At 46.2% G+C, this 23,033-nt stretch overlaps 1 protein-coding gene across 6 annotated transcripts in view; it reads left to right on the top strand.

The window, feature by feature from the left end:
• Prosap (SH3 and multiple ankyrin repeat domains prosap) overlaps window positions 1-22,978 on the top strand; it is a 127,908-nt gene extending 104,930 nt beyond the window's left edge. For 3 of the 6 annotated variants that reach the window (XM_071786197.1, XM_071786196.1, XM_071786195.1), the window contains 14 exons: window positions 3,269-3,394; window positions 7,372-7,552; window positions 7,831-8,150; window positions 8,579-8,843; window positions 12,196-12,922; window positions 13,335-13,567; window positions 14,396-14,572; window positions 14,887-15,097; window positions 15,182-15,383; window positions 15,543-15,852; window positions 15,935-16,128; window positions 16,302-16,472; window positions 17,568-17,871; window positions 18,068-22,978. In XM_071786197.1, the coding sequence (XP_071642298.1) occupies window positions 3,269-3,394; window positions 7,372-7,552; window positions 7,831-8,150; window positions 8,579-8,843; window positions 12,196-12,922; window positions 13,335-13,567; window positions 14,396-14,572; window positions 14,887-15,097; window positions 15,182-15,383; window positions 15,543-15,852; window positions 15,935-16,128; window positions 16,302-16,472; window positions 17,568-17,871; window positions 18,068-19,308 (4,662 nt within the window). In that variant the 3' untranslated portion in view covers window positions 19,309-22,978. The remainder of the gene's footprint in view (window positions 1-3,268; window positions 3,395-7,371; window positions 7,553-7,830; window positions 8,151-8,578; window positions 8,844-12,195; window positions 12,923-13,334; window positions 13,568-14,395; window positions 14,573-14,886; window positions 15,098-15,181; window positions 15,384-15,542; window positions 15,853-15,934; window positions 16,129-16,301; window positions 16,473-17,567; window positions 17,872-18,067) is intronic. The other 3 variants (XM_071786200.1, XM_071786199.1, XM_071786198.1) reach the window with 2 other exon arrangements.
• Window positions 22,979-23,033: the final 55 nt, after the last annotated feature.

Genomic DNA, 23,033 nt, shown 5'->3' with positions numbered 1-23,033 from the left:
CCGCTGGCTCTCGCGCAAGGCGAAGGCGCGGCGCGACCCAAGAAAGACGAAAACTCGTTTCGTGCTTCGTTGCGAAGGTTAAAACCGTAACGCGCACCTATCCGCCTTGCTCGTCGTCGTCGTCGCGGCCGCTCGTGTGCGAGCAAGCGAACGCGGCCAACGCGGGCGCGCTGGCCAGGCCGAGAGCTTAAACATCGGCGAGGCTGGCCCCCCCTCGCCAGACCGCAATTATATCCCATAAAGCACGATTGAGACACGGTTCGGCCATTATTCTCCCATACAGGGCCGTACAAAAGGGTCCCGCCGTTTAACGCTGCGCGACCCTCTTTCTTGTGCATACCTCCTCGGCTAGGTCGCGGCACGCGCGCGCCAAGGAAAGAGTGGAAAAATGCGCCCGAGTTATGTCGAGGGTGTTTCTCGCTCGCGAATTCTCGAGTGTCGATGGGATCTCGATCGGACACCGCGCAGAAGCTGCCTAAAGAGCGATTCAACTGAAGCTCTGTATCTTAATTTATGAATACCTTTCTTAGAAATTAATATAACGCGCGAAGAATTTAAGATAAAATCGGGAAATTCCTTTAGAAGACGTGCAGAAGAGGATTGCTTGAATGAGAGAATTTATTTGAAGAAACAATGAGGTCTTCGAGACGTACCTCGTCTTTCGAAAGGGTTCTTTATGGCTCCCGAGCCAACCGTCGAAAAACGTTACGAGCGAGCCAGGATGATAATGGTAATCAATTCTACTCAATTCTAATTTAATCGGTTGATTATTGACTTTTTCCGCATTCGATATTATACCTATGACCTTGCCTCTCGCCCGTTCCCCCTGGTAATCGAAGAAACTCGAGGCGCACGTTTCGCTATGGTGCGATTATGCCGCCTCTCGGAACTTTATGAAGCAATTACCGCGGCACTAATTAGAGTAGGAGCGCCGGTTTGGCAGGACTGCTTCATTTTTATCCAGGACGTCGTGAGTGACGGAAGCGAGTCGCTCGCGAGCGTTGCCCGCGAATGAACAATGCTTGCGTCCCTGCGTGTCTCAACTCTCTCTCTTTCCCTCGGTATATCCCTCCGTGAAATTACGCGTCTCGTCTTACTCAATTTACGCCAATTAGGCAAGTTGGACTTTACGCGTGGATCAATAAATCAAGGAAGGTGCGAATTTCAGTTTTCACACAGACGCGCTTTCTTCAATTTAATTTATTTAATCTGTATATTATTTGTTTTTGTTTTTGTGTTTCGTGTTTCACCTGAAAGAAGATAAGAAAGATTATATTTTCCAACAAATAAGATAAACAGATGGAGATAATTAATAAAGGTATTAAGTTAATTAAGGTATTTAAGGTTTGTTTAAAAAGCATATATGGAAATTTGTTGAAATATAGATGAACTTTACTGAATCTGACACAAGGTCGCTTTTTCATCTCTATCTTCTTACTCATACGATCATTGCAAACCTCAATTTTAACGACGTCTCAACCACGACGAAGCTTTGCGCGCGACGAAGGAAACCACTGACGAGCGTGTCACGGACGCATCATTGAGCCGGCTTAGCGAATGAAGAGCGAAACGAGAACGTTATATTACTCGCGAATACGAACCTTGAGGAAAACATATTGAATGCAGCCAGTGGAAACCTCTAAAAATGACAGAGCACAACCGCTTTTCTATAATCCGGTCTAGAATCGTGCTGCGTAAAGTCGCGGTCGCTTATATTTCGGTCAAGTGCCCGCCTATCTAAAAAATCTCTTCAACGAATGATATATAATTATAGATATAAGAATTATTAAAAATCTTTCGAGATTCTTCGCTGTACGCTTATCTGATACGATTAACAATATCTTTCTCGTAAGACGATTTATCGGACCGCGAGAGTATTTAGGTCGATGCTCTCTATACATATATGACACAAGTAAGAAAAAAAACCGTTAAAGCATCTGCCGCTAAATGTTCACATCCGTTTTCTCGCTCGTCAGCTGCCTTTTTTTTCTCTCGCATTTCGTGGCTTTCCCATGGTCGACCGCACCTCCGCCCATCGAGTACGGCGAGGTACGGAGACTCCCGCTCCTTTTTTTTCGTGCGAAACCTTTAATTTGGCACGTGTTGCACTCTTGGCTATTGTTGCCATGATTGTCGGGTTGGCCTGGCTGGCTGTCTTCCTTCGCATCGTAGCCGATCTTTCGCGTGGCATAAGCAGAGTATATACGGTGATAATGCGCGGTTCTCGGGTGTGCGTGGCACGCGTGTTGTTCCACGGCGTCGCTTTTCGCCTATCTCGAGTCGTTACCCGCTAAATATTATAATACTGAAAGAAAGAGCGCCTCTCGCCGCCGCGCCGGCGTCGAACGTCGTAAATACTATTAATGCAATCGGGAATTGATTTTCCCCGGTCCTCGTTTGGTATTCATGAGCGAAGAGTAGTTCGCCGCGTTATTCATCCTACCTATGAATATCAAAGATATTGGCCTAAGAGAATTTTGTGAACTTGTGAGAACCGTAATCGCGCGCAATGCAGCTATATTTTTTTACAGGAGATAAGCACTTGCTAGAAATACAATTATATTTCATATTTATAAATGTTTAGATATTGTTCAAAAAGTGTATATATATGTACATAAAAGAAATCATGCACATTACAAGATTAAGTAGAATTCTGCATTTAAATAATTATTATGCAACACGTGCATGGAAAGTGCCCCATTACGCACGGCTACACGTGCGTGATAGACCACTTTCCAGGCACTTGCAACATAAAATAGGGTGTGTAAGCCGTGCGTAAGATATCACTCGCCTTCGGCTCGTGCGTAAACTCCGCACCCGGGAATTTTCATCTTACGGCACTTGTTACACAAATAACTATTCTCATAAAATATGAATTAGTTTCCAACTATAAATAAATTAATAATTTTCTGTCTATTTGACATCGATGGAGTACGTTATGTCGAATCAAGTGGGTAATGACATTAATAATATTGTCGTTTTGCGATATGTACAACCTGAGTGCGCCATGCGTAATATAAGTATTCGGCGACGCATCGAGCCCTTCAATTATCAAGTATGGCATGATTGTCGTTGAAAAGAGTGAATGACCTTACGAAGTAATTGCAAATCCTATGCCTGAATCTTGTCTCGGAAAGAGATGCCCGTTCGTTATTGTTGCTACATGCATGCGTGTCAGTCGGAAAAGTGGGGGTGGCGGGTCGCTTTGATCCTCTCTCGGCGCGAAGATTCACCTGTGCCTTAATATCAAAACTTCATCGCCTTACAGGAACTGAAGGAGAGCTTCAATTACGGCCTCTTCTGCCCGCCGGTGAATGGAAAAGCCGGGAAATTCCTGGACGAGGAACGCCGTCTCGGCGATTATCCTTTCAATGGACCCGTCGGGTATCTGGAGGTAAGGAAACGCGCTCTTTTCATTCCTTTCTATTTTTTTTGCCAAGTTATTCTTTTCTCATTTGCGATCGTTCGCACAGTTCGAGAATCGATCGTGCTAATTCCGTTTGTCGTCATAACCACGAGAGAAGACAAATAGAAAAGAGATATATTTATTTCAGTCAGGCGATTACAGTCAGGTTCAGTAACACGTGGTAGTGTGGCACGGCGAGGGCTTCCCGTTTTAGTAACGGAAGGGTTAAGTAACTTCCTCGCGTGCGCATTAAGGCTGTCAGCAGACCCACTTCACGCCTGATAGGATCTAATTACGTTTCTAAGCTGAATAGTGAGAAGATAACAATATTCTTTAGTAGATGTGTGAAAGTACACTGGAATCGGATGAAGATTTTACACAAAGAAGAGTGTAATTATCAAACAGTAAAAATTGAATCTGGAATTACTTTCTTAAATAAGAGTTATTTGTGGAGAACGTGGAAAAAGTACTTTGTAAGATCATTTCGTCTTTTTTGTTGGTTGTCGACAAGGTATTCGTAAATAACGCTTGTTATACTTTTTTATAACGTTGCTCGATTCAATTTTTTGTCAACTTTAGAAAGATCATATGTGCAACTTCTTCACATCATCTTCAGTTTCGAATTAAAGATCCTGCGCAACGATAATCGTTTCCGTAGCGTAATGAAAAAGAGAGGTCGCGGAAGTACGTATTATGTAATTAATCATCGCGATGATCCTCCGCTATCCTCGCCGTACATAAATCACTCGGTGGTCGCGGTGCGACGAATCTACGCGCACGGCTCTTGCACGGCTCTCGACCGGCGATGACTGTTGAAACGGGGGTTTTGCGAAAAACAAATAATCCGGTCCCGGGTTAACGAGATCTGGATTCTATCCCGCGGTTTTCTTGCGTAACCGGTGCTAGTTCTCATCACCGTCCACCTCGTCGAGTCCTTCGCATCGTCGTCGTCGTCGTCGCCGTAGTTGTCTTCTTCTTCTTCTCCTCCTTTTTCTTCTTCTTCTTCCTCTTCTTCTTCGGCTGATCCCGATCGGTTCCACCGTGCCAGCTGCACGTCCCTGCTTCGTCGCGGGAGATTCACTTTCAGGGACGGCTGACTCATACAACTTCTTTGAACCGTCTTTAAGCCGCATTCACCTCGCACGAGTTACAAATTACATGGGGGCCCCTCGGCGAAAAACTTGCGTTTAACGAACGCCTGTCAGCGGGATCCCCACCGGACAATGGGGCCCCGTGGTTTTGAAAACCATAAGTCTATGGATATGTCGCGAAGATCTCAGCCTTAACAATAATACCCTTACAGCGGGACTACGCTCTTCGTAAACATAGGTGTTACGGGTTCTTAAGAGGTATCACGTTTCATCAAGATTTGCTCGTTATTATTTAATTAACAATGGCGTTACTGGCCATTATCTTGACAAACCATCGCGAGATTTAATATAATAATCTCTTCGTAGTATACAACGTTTGAATCACGTTTAAGTAACGCCTTATTCAATTAAATAATATTAAAAATTGAAAATTAATGTAAAATAGGTAAATAAGTTACGGAAATAAGATAAGCAAAAACGAAATTACTTTATTCTATTTTTATTTATTTAATGGAAGCAAAATTATTTCAGGAATATTTCCCTATCAAACAAATAAACGATATTGAATAAGGCATTATTTATACATTTAAGATATGCCAGGATGTTATTATATCTACGTTGAATAGGAAGTGAACTTCCCGTTCAAATCGCTGGTATTTCGCGCCGTAATGTTAGCCTTGTGCCAACAAAGTTTCCTTATTACGATAATCGATCCCTGTCAATCTCAAGACTCGCTTTCGTCACGAAAGCCGGAGGAAGTTAATTTCAGGGCTACTTCGACTCGAGGCCCAGTTCCTTTGATCTTGCTTATACGTATCGTCGTGGGTTACAATCGGAGCAGGACGTGGGCAGATTTTGGCGAGTCGCAAATCCATGAATGAAAAATTAAAATTGACGGCCGCGCGTCGGCGGTGTGGCTGTCAGCCGAGCGCCGCGGAATAATTAATTATTTATCAATCGAGAGAGTTACGTCGGACAAGCTACGTCGTCGTACGCAACATTCAGGAATCTATTCAGGATCAGCATGAATTATTTGTTCTTTCTCGATTTCATCTCCGTGGATATACTCCGCGCCGGCTCGGGCGTAAAAACTTACTTTGCAGCTTCACCGTGGTTGCTTTCTTTATCCGCTCCGACGTATTCGCTTCCTGCCGCTCTTCTCCGGTGGAATAAACGAACCCTTCCGACGGAATTTACGCAGAGCTAGAGCGCGGCGCGGAGATAGGAACACGCGGGCGCGTTGTCTCACAATTCTCATTTTTCATCTTCGAATCTCGCTCGATGCTCGAGCTCCCTGCCATATAGTATCAAAGTTGGGATAAACGGGGCACCGTTAGGTCGAGCTGCCGCGCGCACAGCGCGTTCGTTCGTCCGCATTCATAACGCGATATAACCGGCTGATGCGCGCGCGATGTAATCCGCGCGATGATGATGGCAGCGCGATGCACTTACGCATCCGGCGTTACCGCACGCACGCGTTGGCACAGTGGTCTTTATCGCGCTATTATTGGTCGCGTACAATGCGGCCACGCGGTCGCACTTCTCGAAAAGAAGTCGCGTTAGATGACGGAACGTGATTCTTTGCGACACCATTTTCACAATGCTGTCTCATGCAAAATTATTGTATTATCCGCGATTAAATAAAAAATTAAATTACGCATACAGCAATTCAATTTATAAGATTATAAATTGAATCGAACATTATGTACACGAAAAAAAATGATGTATTAACAGCATTAAGTAACAGCAATCTAATTGAAATTACACACAGAAAAGTACATACTACCTGCAAGTAAATATTACTTGTTCTAAGTATTTGATAAGTTTTTGTAGCCGCAAATCTACCATAAAGTCATCGCAAGCATCACATTTACACAAAATATAATCTCGATCTTAGCAAGTCTAGTACTTTAAACAAGAATATTTAATTAATATAAGAATTCGGTTTACTTTATTGAGTGGAGTCTACGGAAGAGAGGCGCATATATAATATTGTATATAATATTCTTGAAAGAGAAGAATAAATTCTTGTTTTGGGCACAAAATAATGAACTTTTCTAAAACTTGGGCCAAGTATATCTTAAAACTATTATTAAGAAAATATTCTTTGTTGAAGAAAACTGTCACTTAAAAACAAATAAAATAAAATGAAATAATTGCTTTCCTCGGCTGTAGAATGATATTTTTCTACGTGTAATCTAGTGAATTCAACAACAGTATTAATGTTATTAAATAACGTTTATTTATTTAAAACAAAAGCATGACTTATGCATTTCATTAATACAGTTGTTGAATTGACAATATTGCATTTTTAATAGAAGCGAATTTAAGAGAGAGTAAATTAGGTTCATTCTCCCGAGGGCGTAGCCGTGCTTTACGCATCTTATGTCACATCCGGTTTATTGCGTATTCATCGATAACGGAGAAATACGCGTGACGAACGTATTCATAGTAGATTGTAAGAAACGGCAATTATAACCGTCCAGGTGAGACGATCCAGACGAGATGAGATACATTTACGCGATAGCCATGCGCGGCCGTTCTCTCGCGCGCGGTGTATTTACATAAGTACTACTAGGAGCTACCGCGGGATCTCTCGCTGTACCGCGACAAATTGCACGCGACGAAGACAGTCGGAGAGTGAAATATCCGGGTATCTTATGCTATCGGCATTTAACCGTTTTATTTGATCCGCTGCATTATCGCATGTAATATAGAAATAATTAACTCGCGTCGGGCAGCGAGCGATAAATTTCACGCTTTTACGCTCGACGAGACGGAAAGTGACGCGTCGCTAAATGGTCGTTCGGTAATCGTTTTCGAACAACATCGGTGTTTTAGAAAGCGTAAGTATCACCGCCAAATAAATTCCAGCTCAAGTACAAGAGGCGGGTGTACAAGATGCTGCATTTGGATGAGAAACAGCTCAAGGCTATGCACACCAGGACGAATTTGCGAAGGTTATTGGATTATGTGCAGAGCAGCCAGGTCGAGAAGATCGCGAAGATGTGCAGCAAGGGGCTGGATCCTAATTTCCATTGTCAAGAAACAGGAGGTAATTCGCAATTGCTCAATTGCGGGGAAAATTACTAAATGACTCGTGAGTGATGGAGCCTGATTTCATCAGTTTCGTCACAACGAGACCCGCAAATACTTATCTTGAAATAATTACATGCATCATTTTACGAATGTTATAACACTTATATTCTACCATGTAGATAATATTATAAAATTACAAGATAAAAATATTTTCCATGTTTTTATACGAAAAATATCGCAAGGTTGTTAAAGCAGTAACCAAAAATTTGGAATCTTTTTTATTCTCGATTCCAGAGACGCCGTTGACCTTGGCAACGACCTTGAAAAAGCCGTCCAAGGTCATAATTGCGTTGGTCAATGGCGGTGCTCTTCTGGACTATCGAACGAAGGAGGGTTTAACGGCGATGCACCGCGCCGTCGAACGGAACAGTTTGGAGGCGGTGAAGACGCTTCTGGAGCTGGGTGCTAGTCCGAATTACAAGGATACCAAGGGCTTGACGCCGCTCTACTACAGCGTCATTTACAAGACCGATCCGATGCTCTGCGAGACGTTGCTTCACGATCACGCGACGATAGGGGCTCAGGATCTCCAGGGCTGGCAGGAAGTTCATCAGGTTTCGATCATTTCTTTCCTCCGTAGATCTTTTTCATCGGCAGAGTTTTATAAAAACGTTGAAGAATCAGTAGAATTATAGGATTAGTCATATTTCTTGCGGACATTTCCACTGCGTGAATGAACAGATCTTGATAAGATCTGACAACATTTTTTATCTCTTTATCATACTTTCCGATAACTTTTTAACAACAATTTCATTAGAAATATTCGTTGATATCGATTATATTAATTCTTTGTAAAGCCATTTCTCCGTAAAGCGAGGCTTAATCCATCACGGTTTCATTCATAAATTCTCGCGTGTGGAAAAATACTGGAATTAGAGCGCGCTGGTTACGAGTTAGCGAGGAATGCGAGACTTGAAATCATTGCCATTGAATGGATTTCCGCGTCTCTAATACGCGCCTACTCCGCGCCGTGTGCCCGCAGGCATGTCGCAACAATCTGGTGCAGCATCTGGACCACCTGCTTTTCTACGGCGCTGACATGAACGCGCGCAACGCGTCCGGTAACACGCCGTTGCACGTGTGCGCGGTGAACAACACGGACGCCTCGTGCATACGTCAGCTACTCTTCAGGGGCGCGCAGAAGGACGCGCTCAACTACGCGAACCAAACGCCGTACCAGGTCGCGGTGATCGCGGGCAACATGGAGCTCGCCGAAGTCATCAAGAACTATCAATCGGAGGAAGTCGGTGAGTTATGGAACGTCGCACGAAACGTGTTAAAAAAGAAAATCGGAGCTCTCCCGCTCTCGACGAGGAGGGGGGACGCGGGCAACGCGGGGGCGCGAACATCCGGGCGCAGGAAACTCGCTTGGAGAAGAGAGGTCGAGGCATGATGCTGCAAGAATAAACGACAGACGTTGACGATCTTCTACCTCTCCACCTCCCCCCCCCCGTTCCTTCGCGTTCTTGCTTCTCTCGCTCTCTCGCTCTCTTTTTCTCGAACACTGTTCCGACGGCTCGTTGCTCGCGCAACGATGATAACGCCGAACGGCGAGATCGTCCTTCCGGGATCACGAATGGGACGAACGGACTTGGAAGACGGATAACCGTAATCTCGTTACTCGACAGGATTTTTCTATATTCAGTAGCCACACCCGCGAAAACTATCAACGTACCTGTCGGATTCTAATCCCCTCTCTTCTCGCGAACGCCGTACCATTTATTAGATAAGTTAAAACTCGGTGTCGAGTATCAAGATTTATTGGCGAACGCGATGGGTTTCGGGAGCTTTTTTGATTATCCGATATAATTTTCGATATTATCTCCGCGATATCGGCCGGATAATAAATTGAAATAACTTGTCGGGATCTTCAAAGTAGTGGCTAGCTATCGCGTTATCGCCGATACCGTTGTGTATTTCGAGACCGATATCTACAATATCTACGATTTGTTTGTTGAAACAAAGTCGCATATGGCCGTGATCGTGCGACACGATTAGCTTCACAAATGTTATCTGATAAGGAATCGAGATCGTGGCCTATAAACCACGTACGCTTTCATATGGCATGATTATAGTTGGGCATGGCATGAGCATGTGCACGCTGCTTTTCCCGTAATACAGAGGTAGGCATCGGTAGGTGTAGTTTCTCTCGATCGTAGTTACTTAGAGGGTGCTTCTGGAATTGTATATTACACGCGAGGCGCGCTGTGAGAGCGTGACGTACGTGTGTGCAGTGTGTGTGTGCGTGTCAATGTACCTCTATCTACCTGTGTCTGTGCTGTGTGTGACGAGTAACGTAAAGATTTACAATCATTTGTCATGGGATTTTTGGTGGTGATGGTCGTGTATGACGTCGAGTACATTTGTGATATCGCGGTGAAGTAACGACACTACCTCTTGATAGATTGCTTTCCAGTAACTAATGGTATTGTATTTTTGGTTCACTGTCGAATGGATCAGTGCTGCCGGGTCGGGAAAAATCGCGCCCTTTTAATATTATTAAAAAATTACCTTTTTAAAAAATGAGTAAAAAAGTCGCCAAGTGCACGCGTTAGTATGAAAAATAGTTATATGTTGAAAAAAATGTTATACAAAATTATTTTAATATAGTCAATCAAAAATATAAAATAATTGTGCATTGTAACTTAAATGGTGTTGATTTCCGTAAGAAGTTAAGAACATTTCATAATTTTAAAAATTGCGTCCTCATTCAATGAATGTGAAACTTTAAATTTATAATTTTCAGACTTTTATGATATCTGATATTAAAATAAAACTTGGTAAACATAAAATTTGGATTGTAGAATATTTTGTTGTATTTTAAAGATTTTAAAGATAAATATTAGATTTTACTGAATTTTTTTTAAAAACTACTCGGCATTCTAACGGAAAAATTTCGTTAAGGAATGCGTAAATCGAGTATTTTTACGTTACATCAAACACGTTGAATTATATATATATTTTTTCTGGCAGCATTGAATTTGCAAGAATGTCTTGACTAGTAATGTTTGGTAGTTCGAGATACGTTGTGAATCGACGTGGCCCCCGCGGGTCGTCGGAGTCTCCGAAGCCTGGAAAGGAAGCCTGAAGAAGCGCGTTCCGACGACTCCGCGACGGCGACGCCGATCGTCTGTGCACATGACGTATTCCGACGAAACTTACCCGTAATTTCGAGCACATTGTATCGCACAAAACGGATACAACAGAACGGGGATGGAGTCGTTATCCTTGCGTGTGCTTTCTACCGCTTTTCCGTCTGTACAGGGCGTCCCGGAATAGAACGAAAAGTAGAACAGTTAACGTTGTTTCTGCTCAAGTTATTTTTTTGGGCTTCATTATTCAATATTTTGTCGCTTAAGCCTTAAATCAAAATTCTGTTAAAATAAGTTCACTCCGAATTAGCTTCCCAAACAGCACCGTGTCCAAAATCGGGACATTAGACGTCTTTTGGACATCGTGTGAGACATTTTAGAAATATCTTTGAGACGTTTTATGTCCTGATTTTGCGTGCTGTCTGAGTTACTAATGATATTACAGGAATATATTTTCGTCTTGAAAGTTAAATACGGGTTAAAAATAAGGCGGGTTTTCAATTTAACTTATATCTTGGAAATTATTAATGTCTGGGTATTTTCTCCGACAAAAACTCTCACAAGAAGTAATAACGCCGTCCACTTTTCTTTCGGCTCCGAGACGCCCTGTACGTGTCGGTACTAAAACGACGAGTGCAATATCTGGTTGTCCGGAGGGGGTTACCCGGGGAGAGCCAATAACCATCATCGTCGCCATCGCGAAATAACATTGTGTGTGCGCGCGTGTGTGCGTGCGTGCTTGTGTGTGCGACACGGCGACCGCTTGTAAGATCGCTTTTGCAAAAATCCCGCACGGCGATCTTCCGTGCCGGAACACCGGAAGATCGATCATGGAGAACGGGGCCCTCCTTGAGGGGGCCGTAACTCTTCGTTTTAACAAACATAATATATGATGTACAAACCATCGCGATTAAACGCGGATAATGACGACGCATAAATGCCGTCGCGATACTTAACGCGCGCTCGTCGATTAAGTAATTTGTTCGATATCTGTTTCGGTCACGAAACATTGTTTTCATCGTGTACTACGTGGCTTTTGATACACGTGTAATTTATCCTTTCAACCCTAGACAGTAAAAGCGGTATCCAATATTTGTCATTTATGATTTTGAGATTTTCAAGTGACACGACGTTTGATTAGAAGTTTTATCAGATCGTCAGGTTTTAAGAAAGAAATTTCACGAACCTAGCTTGTTTAATTAAAATTAATAAAACACGAAATCTGATTAGTACAGAAATTATTGTGTATTGAGTATATATTTTATCGGAATGAAGAGAAATACACTGTTTAGGGTTCTCAGCATATTCTTGGCTTTCGCGTTCTTTCCGAACGATCGATAATTCAAGTATTCGGTATTAACCGACACGATTTTCACGATTTTCGCCCCTGAAGACTCGCGTCGACGCTCGTCTGAGAAGACGGCCCCAGAGTACATCTCGCGCCTACTCTCTTGTAAGGCTAAGTAATCCTTTCTTTACTTAACCTTGCAACCCTTGCGATTTTCAGTACCGTTTAAAGGGCCGCCACGCTACAACCCGAAACGGCGATCGGTGGCCTTCAGCGGCACCTCCACGATGATGACGACGAGCTGCTCGGCGAGCAATCTGGGCACCCTCACCAGGATACCGTCCACCGAGCAGCACGCGGTGGCGTCTAACGCCGGTGGTGGTACCGCTGGTACCCTTACCAGAACCATCTCGGTGGAACAGTACTCGAGTATCACGCGGGTACCGTCCGCCGAGCAGTACGCGACCACCGCGGCGGCGGCCGTGAGCCTGAGCCGAGTACCGTCCACGGAACAACCGTATCCACCACCTCCGTCGTCCGGCATGCTCGTGCGGGTCGCGTCCGAGGAGAAATACGCGCCGCTCGGGGCTATGCTGAGCAGAGTCTCGTCCGGCGAGCGATACGACGCCGCCCTGACCAGAGTACCGTCCTCCGAGCAGTACCCGGCCGCTAGCACGCTGATCAGAGTACCGTCCACGGAGCAGTATCCGGCCGCCGCGGTAGGCCTGACCAGAGTACCGTCCACGGAACAATATCCCTCCACCGGTGGTGGGATCGCGATCGTCGGTCAGACGATCGAGTCGAGCCACCACCACGGAAGCCTCGGCAGAGTACCGTCCGTAGAGTCGAGCAGAAACGATTTACCGAGAATACCGTCCGAACAGAACGGCCACCGACTGACGTCGGAGTACCAGAGTCCGAATTCCTTGAGAGATCCTAACGTGAGGTAAGCATAGAACGAGCAAAAATCGCGCGCGCGAGCGCCGCCGATCGCTGGACAAGCGCGATATAAAAAAAAGTCGCGCGGTTAAAGCGAAAGCGGACACGCGGGAGAGAAGAAAAAGACCTCTTCTCCTCCTCCCCCTCCCCGGGGAGACTCATCAGAGTTCGACAAAGATAATTCTCGCTTCGAGTACGGTCGACACTCGCAAGCAGTTCGACGTTCGTTCGGTACGCTCGCGCGGTCACCGATGCTTCACCCTGACCAGGACCGATCCGCGTGTAAGCTGACTGGAAAAAAAAAATAAAATAATAATAATAATGTGTCGCATCGCGGCACGCGAACCTTGGTCTTGGTCGGCGCGAAGCGCGATCGATCGCTACCGGTGTACCCTAAGAGTTGTACGCACCATTTCAAGATTGCCGAGCGCCGCGGAGAATTATTCGAACTTGAGAATGGAGGGCCTGACGAGGCTGCAAGAGCACCGGCTCGAGCTACAGCATCGCCTCGATATGCACAGAACGCAGATGGAGATGCCGCCGTCGCCGTCGCCGAGCAGCAGGAGCTTAGCGCCTTTCAGCTCGGCCAGCTCGAGCCTGTCCGAAGGCAGCAATCAGCCGTCCGGCGAAGACTCGGCCAGCATCGTCACAGGTACACTATTCTTTTCTCATTCTATCCCCCTTCAACCCACACCCTCTGCGCCCGCCCTACGACCAGGTGAGGGGACCAGAACCGCGAGAAGTCTGCTCCTCGATGATCCACGAACGAATCTGCGGAAACCGGAAACACGAAACACGAAACACGTCGTGTATAGATACCCCGGATCCCCACGAGAGAGCCAACTGCTAAAAATATGAGGAAGCGGACGGTCGTGTTTCTTTTGCTGAGCATATCGCGCGTAAAATGACGGACCATCGTCACGTTTGTTATGTACCATCACCACCAAAAACCGGCGGCGGTGCGCGAAGGTGGTCGAACGATACGATGAGAGAGTTTAATCGGACATCCCACATGGCTTTGATGGTTCGTGCATGTTTTCGTTTTTTTTTTTGTGTCCCCGAGGATATTAGAGATCCCGAGTTGATGGACTCCTTGCCAATCTAAACGAGTGAGCTGTGGGCGAGGTCTCGCTCATGGAGAAAACACGTTGCGCTTATTTTCATTAGCGGCCCGCCTTTTATTTAGGATGCGACGAATGTGACGCGACTGGCGATCTCTAGAGCTCTTTTGCCGTCGTAGAACACACTCTATAGGCGAACCGAATTGAGTTGAGTTTTTTCTGAGGCCGAGTGCGCTGAAGTTTTGATTTAGCGTTAAGAAGTTAGCCGTTCTTATTCTTTTTTCTTTTTCTCTCTCTCTTTCTCTGTCTCTCTCTTAAGGATTTTGATTTCTTGCATGGCGTTTATCGCTCGGTAAGGCGATGCGGGGCGAACACGCTGGGCATCACGCTGAGTATATCCGACCGTTGTCGATTTCTAGACAAAAGCCTCGGCGACACAGCGTCCGACGTGATCAGCGACAGTTCCGGGGTGGGAACCTCGCAGTCCGACACGACCAATTCATTATCCATTCCCGGCACGACGGTGGTTTGCGTGGAGAACTACAACAGCGGGATCGCCGGCCATCTGACTATCAATCAAGGAGACATCCTTGAAGGTACACCACCAGGCAAACCATTCAGCAAAACGTACTCCTCTCTTTCTCTCTCTCTCTCTCTCTCTCTCTCTCTCTCTCGTTTAGTCTCCAGCTCCGTTGACTTTGCAATCGACGGCGACGTAACGTCGCTCGCTCGATGTCCCGTGACTTTCCGTCTTTCCCCATGATTGACACCATCATTAACACCGTGATTCCGTAATTTGGGACGACAGAAGCCGTCTCACACTCTGTCTCTCTCGATTTCTGTTTTATAGGTAACGCCCAAAAATATTTTTTTGATAGCAAGCGTGTTTTTGTTTCTTTATTTTTAACAGTCACCGGCGCCACCGACTGCGGCCTCCTGGAAGGGGTTTTGCGCGGACAGGGTACCGGCCTGTTCCCCGCGCATTGCGTACAGGAGGTCCGGCTGCGTCACACGAACATACCTTTGGGCCCGCAGCCCGCCAGGGACGGACGAAATCGGGTTCTGGGTCGCAGAGAGTCGCAACACAAATACTTTGCCACCGCACCCAGATTAAAGAAGCCGTGAGTTCCGTGCTCGATCACTTTTTAAATCATTCTTAAAGTGTATTTAGCGAGAGATACACAATAATGATTTTGAACTCCCAGTGTCACGTCGGAGCCCCGCACTGTTGTTCTTCATCGTTCGAGGAAAGGCTTCGGCTTCGTGTTGCGCGGCGCCAAAGCTACCTCGCCACTAATGGAACTCACGCCGTCCTCCAAGTACCCGGCGTTACAATATCTCGACGATGTCGATCAAGGAGGCGTGGCCGACTTAGCGGGTCTCCGGAAAGGGGATTTTCTCATTCAAGTAAGTTCGCAGACGTAGATATTAAAATTTACCGCTAACAATAAGTATGACAGGAATAAGTTATTATTTTATTTATTACTAAAAGTCATCATCGTGGAATAGCTTTATATTCTGAATTGGAATGAATTGGACTACATTTTTCTCTTGCGAACGTTCCAGATCAATGGCGAGGACGTAACGACGGCCTCCCACGAACACGTGGTCGATCTGATAAGGAAATCGGGAGAGTTGGTACGAATGACCGTGGTCTCGCCGGTGATCAGTCTTCCAAATTCCCAATCGGCGGCCGCGTTGCCAACTAGTCAACCGATCCAGAGACAATACGCAACCTTGCCGCGCAAGGGTAACAACAACATAGTGATCGGCGGTACGCTCGGCAGGTCTCCAGCTCCTGTACCGCCGCGAAGAGATCCAAAGACCACGCTAAGCGTGGGACGAGCGAGAGCGCGATCGATGGTCGCGGGATTAGGTAACAGATTAGAGATCAAGATCTTACAACATGTAATGGACACCGAGACATTCATGCTATGTGTTTATGATGTTTCTCGTAGAAGGAGGCGGCGAAAGGGACGATCGCGATGAAATCGCGTCGACCGACGCGAAGTCGAGCAGCACGGAATCGATTCACATGCTGCAGCAGCCATCGATCGGATCGAACACTGGTCAAAACACCCCGGTGCAACCGAGAACAGCCAGCATTCGATCGCGTCCGACCTCCAGCAGAATCACCGCCGCGGAACTTGAAGTAACTATCTCTCATCCGCTTGCGCGGCACGCGCGCCGGACATGCTCCCCTCTCTCTTTCTTTCGCTCGAACACAGAATCTATCCGTGGCGCTCGTTGTCCTCGAATTGAATGGCATTGTATGGCACGAGACGAGACCGAGGCTTCAGCTTCGTCCTTTAATTTCTCTTCCAGGAACTATTTCAGCGGCAGCAGGGTAGCGCCGGCAGTCAGTACAGCTCGTCCATGATGAGCTCCTCTCACTTTCAGACTACTACTGGTCAGTCCACCAAGTCGCATCCGTCGTCGCCCGCCAAGACCGGCAGGGTGTACGCGAGCGTGGCGGAGATGAAGCGCAAGGGCAAAGTAAGGATGACCTGCCACTCAGTTACGAGCTCGCACTCGCCCTCTCGTTCGCGTGTCTCTTTTTAACATTTTTAACACCCTATAGTTGACAATAAGCCCTTCGATGAAAGCTGCCCTAGATAATGGCAATTAACTTGTTTGTTTGTTTGTTTGCTCATCTCACCCATCAGTAGTTTGATCGAACTCTTTCTGACACCCCCCCCCCTTTAGACAACTACTTTGATCATCCCTTAGTCTCTAATAGACATGTCTTTTTTGTACTTATTTTCCTCGTATCATCCCCATCGATAGTAATTCATTAATGCAATATACTCGACTCGACGGTTAAGGATACCCCGTAAGAAAAGTCTACCAGCGTCGAAAGCGTCATCCAGCGTTTATTGGTGAACGCTCCGCTCTCTAGGCAATGGTTGGTAATGGTGGTTGTTTTCTTTTGCATGTGTGTTATAGTTTGCGCGTAAACCGGTGCGAGCGCACAGCAAGGGGCGGGCCTGGTGCGGGCGAGACGACGAGGACTACTACTTATATTACTGATCGAAAATACTTTGTTTCTAGCTCGTCCGTGGCTTGCATGATTTCAGGTGACTAAGCCATTTGCTAAATGAAAAGAAATCTGACGTCCGGAAGGGCGTTAGGTACCACCTACAGCTTCACGTGTTCACGCCTCAAGTATGATTAACCAATTGCCGCATTTGCATTTAACCAAAGTTTAGCGATTTTTCTCAGTTCCTTAAGTCGCTCTTCAGGATTAATTCTATAAGCATGGAAGGCTAACGATACGTAATTATCTACGTCCTTCGCAGTATTCGACAGCATTAACACTTAAATGACATTTTCGCTGAGGCAGTAATGGTAGTTGGTCACGGTAGCTTGGTGGAGTTCACGCTTAGCAGAAATACGCTTCATCCTCGTATCACATTTCTCCAATGTCTCCCTTTGCCGTTTGTTTCTCACTCTATCCCTCGTCCCTTCACAAAGTTTTCAATCGCAATTCTGTAAATTCTTCACGCTCCGAGTTTTTCAAAGTTGGCAAGGCGATGACGCTGGCGTTCACGAGTCGCAGTCTGTACGAGCCTCTTGTTCTTACGTTTGCAGTCGCAATCGAGAGTACGCTTCTTCGGTGGCTTGGGCGGCGGTTCCGATCTTCACAGGGACTTCCACAGCACGCCGGATCTCAACGTGCAAGCGCAAGCGTCGTCCCTTCTGGCGCCCAAGTGCCATCGAAGTCAGGAAGACGTGAACGCCCTAAATGGTAGAAATGGGCTTCCACCACCGAACCATCCACCACCACCTCCGCCGGTCGGACAAGTCGTCAAGATGAATGTCGGCGCCAACGTGCCGGACGTCGTTACGCCAGCCTCGGTCTACGATAACATGGCGCATATTCAGCAAGTCAAAGGTAATTTATATCAGTCATTTTTTGACAACCTCATTTATAACTCTCTTTTGCTATATTAAAGTCATTTATCGCACACGGGCTTGGATCAGAATAAATATTTTCAATTAAGGATTCAATTAAGCATTTATTCTTCCAATATTTTGTTGCACCATGAAAATATTGTTATGAAAAATATTGTTATATTTGTTTTACACAGAACTCGCGGCAGCCGCGGTCGAAGGTAGCTACGGAGTGATGTCGAGCTTCCGGCCGTCGAATAGCGCGAAGCTGTACGCCTCGCCGGAAGACATGAAGACCGTTGGATATCGCTCGCGTAGTCTACCAGCTAATCGTCCGCATCTGAGGAAGTCTCACAGTCTACGCAATCCACCGTGCAGCACGACGTTCAAGACGTCCGGCAGCCAGCAGGCGCTGAATACCAGCGTCAACATGAACAGTAACGGAAACGGTAATAATTCGATCAACAACCAGTACGCGCAACCGTTGAAGACTACTAGGAGTCACAGTATTGCCGGTATTCGCGAGCGAAAAAAGAAGACTGCCGTGAGCACTAGCTCGTCCGTCACGAACCTCTCGTCGATCGCGTCCGGCGCAAATGGACAGTCCGCGCCAGCCTCCTCGGCGCCGCCGATCCCCGAGCCAGATTACAGTCTGTCGGAATCGGAGAATGACGAGGGCGAAGACGAAACGGATGAGGACGGCGAGTCGGAGATTGCGAAGGAGCTGGAGAAGGCGGCGGCGCGAGAGAAGCTGGAGGCAACGCGGGAGACGTCCGGCAACTCCAACACATCTGGCTCGAGTTCGTCGGGCAGCGGTTCGCTGCCGCACTCGTTCAGCGTCGAGGAGATTCAGAAAGTGCGCACGCAGTTAAAGTCGTCCAAGAGCCATCCGAATGACTTCCTCCTGCAAACGCAACAGTCGCTCGTCGAGGATGGCGACAACAGCTCGAGCGGCGTCAGTTCGGACCAGGACGTGCCGGTGGGCCCACCGATGGGCTTCGACGACACCGCCGCGCGGAATTTGGCCAATCAGGAGAGCAACCAGCACTCGACGCCGGGAGGCGCGGCTCTGCTGACCGGCGCCGGGCCGATCGAGAAGGAGAGCAATCAGACTAAACGACCGGGCTACGGCGGCAGCGGTTTGCTGACCAGGCACGCAGTCAGCCTGGCGCAGCTGCCGCCGCCGATCGAGGCCGATGCCGAAGAGCAGAATAACGATCTGTACGTGCCACCGCCGCCGGAATTCAATGCCGGTCCATCCGCCGGCGGTCAAGACCAAGAAGTGGTGGTGTTCGCGCCGCCGCCGCAGTTCAGCGACAACAAGCAGCAAACGCAGCAGCAACAGCAAGCTGCGGCGCAGAATCGCGTCAAGATAATCGGTGCGATTCCCAAGGTCGCCGGGAACCATGTGAAAGCGTCGGGCGGTCGGTTGCCGTAGAGAGAGAACCACAGATCGCAGCACGAATGATTTTATTCGTGTATTCCTTCCCGACGTGGCGAGCAGGAAGAGAATTTTTAACACGTACATCGCGATTTCGAAGTCAATATATTTAGAGGCTCTCCGCCTTTTCGGTAGTGATCACCGCGCGACGAGCGCACTAAATTTAGACTATACTTGATCCGGTAAGAAGGGATCGACGATCCGCGCGATCGTATATAAAGCGCGGTCGCTTGGACGGCACTTTTTTCCAAGAGTAAATCGTATTCTAATCGAGCGTCGTAGGAAGTATACCGAGGAGATAATCGAGCGCGTTTTTACCAAGTAAGTTAACGAGTGTGAGCGTACGTCCGATTGCACCACAATAGAGAAGATTGGTTTGTCGCACACGAGCGCATTGGTCGATCATAAGCTTGTCTTTCGCCAACCCTGTCCGTGAGTGAGCCGACAGATCCGCAAACCGATTCGCCGCGTCGTAAAGAGAAAACGTGAGCGGCCTAAGGGCACGAAGGGAGCGAATATACGCAATTCCGACGGAAGAGGACGAACCGCCGAGAAGAAGATGGAAAGGAGGGAAATGCATTTGATGCGTGTACGCGTGCATGAGTTGTGACGCGTGAATGTGCGATGCATATCGGTTTGTTTTTCATGTTTCTATCGAACTACGAGGTGTGTTTTAATACTTTTACACGACCACGACCACACGGACACTCTTCGCTCTGAGAAATACGGAACTGTCGAGGCAGGTTTTTTGCGAAGTCGCTTCTAAACCAATTTTAAAGCAAAAGCATTTACAGCAGTCTCGCTCACTCTCGATCCCCCCTTTGCCGACGAAGCGTCGACGGCGATTAAATGTCGAACAAAAGCGCGTTCTTTTTTTCTTTTTAGTTTTTCTCGTGTCTAGACACTGCTCAAACGCCTAAGCTCACAAAGCTCTACTCGCGAAGTCATTAGAGATTCTTCCTAGTTTGTAATTGCAAATATTATTAATATTATTAGTATTATGATTTTATTATTATATTATTAATATTATTGTTAGAGCATTGTTATTATAATTATACGGCGACTATAACGCTCGAGTGTCGAGCCCCTCGAGAAAGCGCGTAGTCGCGTCGCGAAAAAATGTGTAGCACTATACTTCGTTATAATGCACCATCATTACTCCAGCCTGTGTAAAGTAAATCGTAACTCCTTCCATCCGCGCGAAAAGCTTCCTTGAGCCGGAAAACTTTTTTGTGTCCATGCATCACTGTCGAATATAAATATAAGAATCAAAGTCGTGCGGACGAGAAATATCTTGCCAGCATGAAATTGATGAAGTTGAAAATGATCAATTGGATCGGATTCTCGAGCTCTTCGTCGAACAAGCGCGGCCCATTATTTTTTTGCAAATTAATTGCGAGTATGTACATATATACATATATATATATATACACACTAAACCTTCCTGGTTATCGTTTCTACGCCTTCGCGAATGCTGGACAAAAACAAAAGTCGCATTTTGTGTAGCACAAGTGCGAGCGCGCGTGAGTCGCCGGGTGGTTTTTGTGAACGTGGAAGAGGCCGAGTCAATCAATACGTTTTTAAATGTTCCTTCGATATATTTCATTGTCATTTTTTCATGTAAGCACCAAAATCCAACATAGCGTAAATACCAAGTACATGAACATCCTTTTTTGTGTGTGTGTGTGTGAGTACAAATAATAGTCTGCGAGATATTCAGATATCTGGATATTTTTATCGGAAATATTATATAAAAATTATTAAACTTATTTAGATTTCGGAACAAAGTTAAAAGATTAAATAATTATAAGAAGAACTATAATGCAGAGCATTATATTTTATATATTTAACTTTCTTTTTCGATGACTCTCTAGATTTTATGTAATTTACTATAAAATTATATCTTATTTTATAATTTATATAATATAGTAATTTAGTAATTTATTTATATAATTTACTAAAATTATATAAAATTAAATCCTGATTATATAATCCAACTTTAATACCACAAAATAATATTCCTGGAATAAAAGAAGCCGCTATATTTAATATCCACAAATATGAGATATCTGGATATTTCAATGAAACATACGCACACATCCGACGACGTTTACCAGATGTACACGCTATGCGGGATCACGCATCATCCGCGGGATTATTCCGTAAAACTCTCGCAGTTCGGCAAAAAGCAATACACGACGCGAGTGCATCATGACGGCCCGTACAATGCAGCAAACGGAGAGATCGGCCGGGAGACGAGGCTTTATTTTTGTTCGCCGTGCACGTGGCGCGCGCGGCCACGTGGCGTCCCGTGCGGAGCACGTGCACGACATCAGTTGCGTGCGCCAGCGGATGTGCTTAAAAGCGCACGGTTTGCGGCCGAGATTATATATATACACATTATATATATAATTACGACATTCCTGCCAAAAGTAATACAGTAGTCTTATATATCAAAATTAACGCGAAAGAGGGAGAGAGAGAGAGAGAATTAACGTTGCGTAACACGACGACGCGTAAGAGGACACACTTTGTAATCTAGTTGTTCCTTCCACAGCCCCCCCGTTCCCTTCGTTTCTCCTCCGCCACGCACGATCGATCCCCGCGAACGAAGAAACGTGTCATCCTGGACGAAGGGGGATCCGAGGATCGCTGCTGGGCGCGCACGCGGATCTAATTTCCTTGTTAAAACCTCTACCAGTAAAGTATTTATATATGTATAGTATATGTATATATATATACACGACGCGCAACACACAAGACTGTTCCCTACACACGTGGCGAGGATTTAATCGGTCGCGGAAAATTCAAGAGAAACGCCGCGATGCCTCGGGGATGTCGCGGAAATACCGTTAAAATCACCGGTTCGCGCGCCGCGTCTTGCGGTCTCGACGCGAGAAGGACTGAAACACGCCGCGACGTGAAACTCTGCGATTTTTAACGGTTCCGTCTCGGATTAGTTAATTCCTTCTGAAAAGCCCTCTCTCTCGCGCGCGCCGGGGGTGCATGTTCTCCGACTTCCGTTACCGATTAATTTACGCCACGCGGGGAACGCAGCGCGCGCGATACAGAGTGTATCGAAAAACTAGTGATCTTATTACTTGTCCACGGAAAATTTTAATATTCGATGCTAAGTAGTAAAATCGCGAGAGCGATCGAATGCAGATGAACGGAGATAACCGATATATCGGTTTTGTGCCGTTCATCTTCGATCCGCTCGACGGTACTCCAAATATTTGCTCCAAATATTCAGCTATTTAATCTCCCCGATGAAGCTTTTAGTAAGGAAGAGGATCGGACGCAAATTTCATGGGGATATATTCGTACGTGCATTTCTCGAGACACTCTGTATACCGCGCGTCGGATGTGAGAATGGCAAGTGCCAAGGAGAGCCATCGAGAGCCGTAGCTCGATAAATCGTACTGCGACCGACTGAATTTTTGGACCCAACATTTTATTATCGTCTAGCATTCCTACGTTTAATCTCGCTCCCCTGCTCACCCTCTTCCTCCTACCCACCATCGTTCTTCATATTTCAGTTATCACTATCGTTAATATTATTATCAAGCAATTACTACTAGTATTTTGTATTATAGGTATTGTATTGTAAATTGCAAAGTACGTGCAATGTTTCGACGATGAATAATAATCAATCATGTTCAACTAATCCGTCTGAGAGGCTCTATTTTTACCTTTTACCTTTTACAAAAGTTTAACGCCGA

Source organism: Temnothorax longispinosus, chromosome 8, assembly GCF_030848805.1.
Source record: "Temnothorax longispinosus isolate EJ_2023e chromosome 8, Tlon_JGU_v1, whole genome shotgun sequence".
NCBI lineage: Eukaryota > Metazoa > Arthropoda > Insecta > Hymenoptera > Formicidae > Temnothorax > Temnothorax longispinosus.
This window is presented reverse-complemented; position numbering and strand designations above follow the sequence as displayed.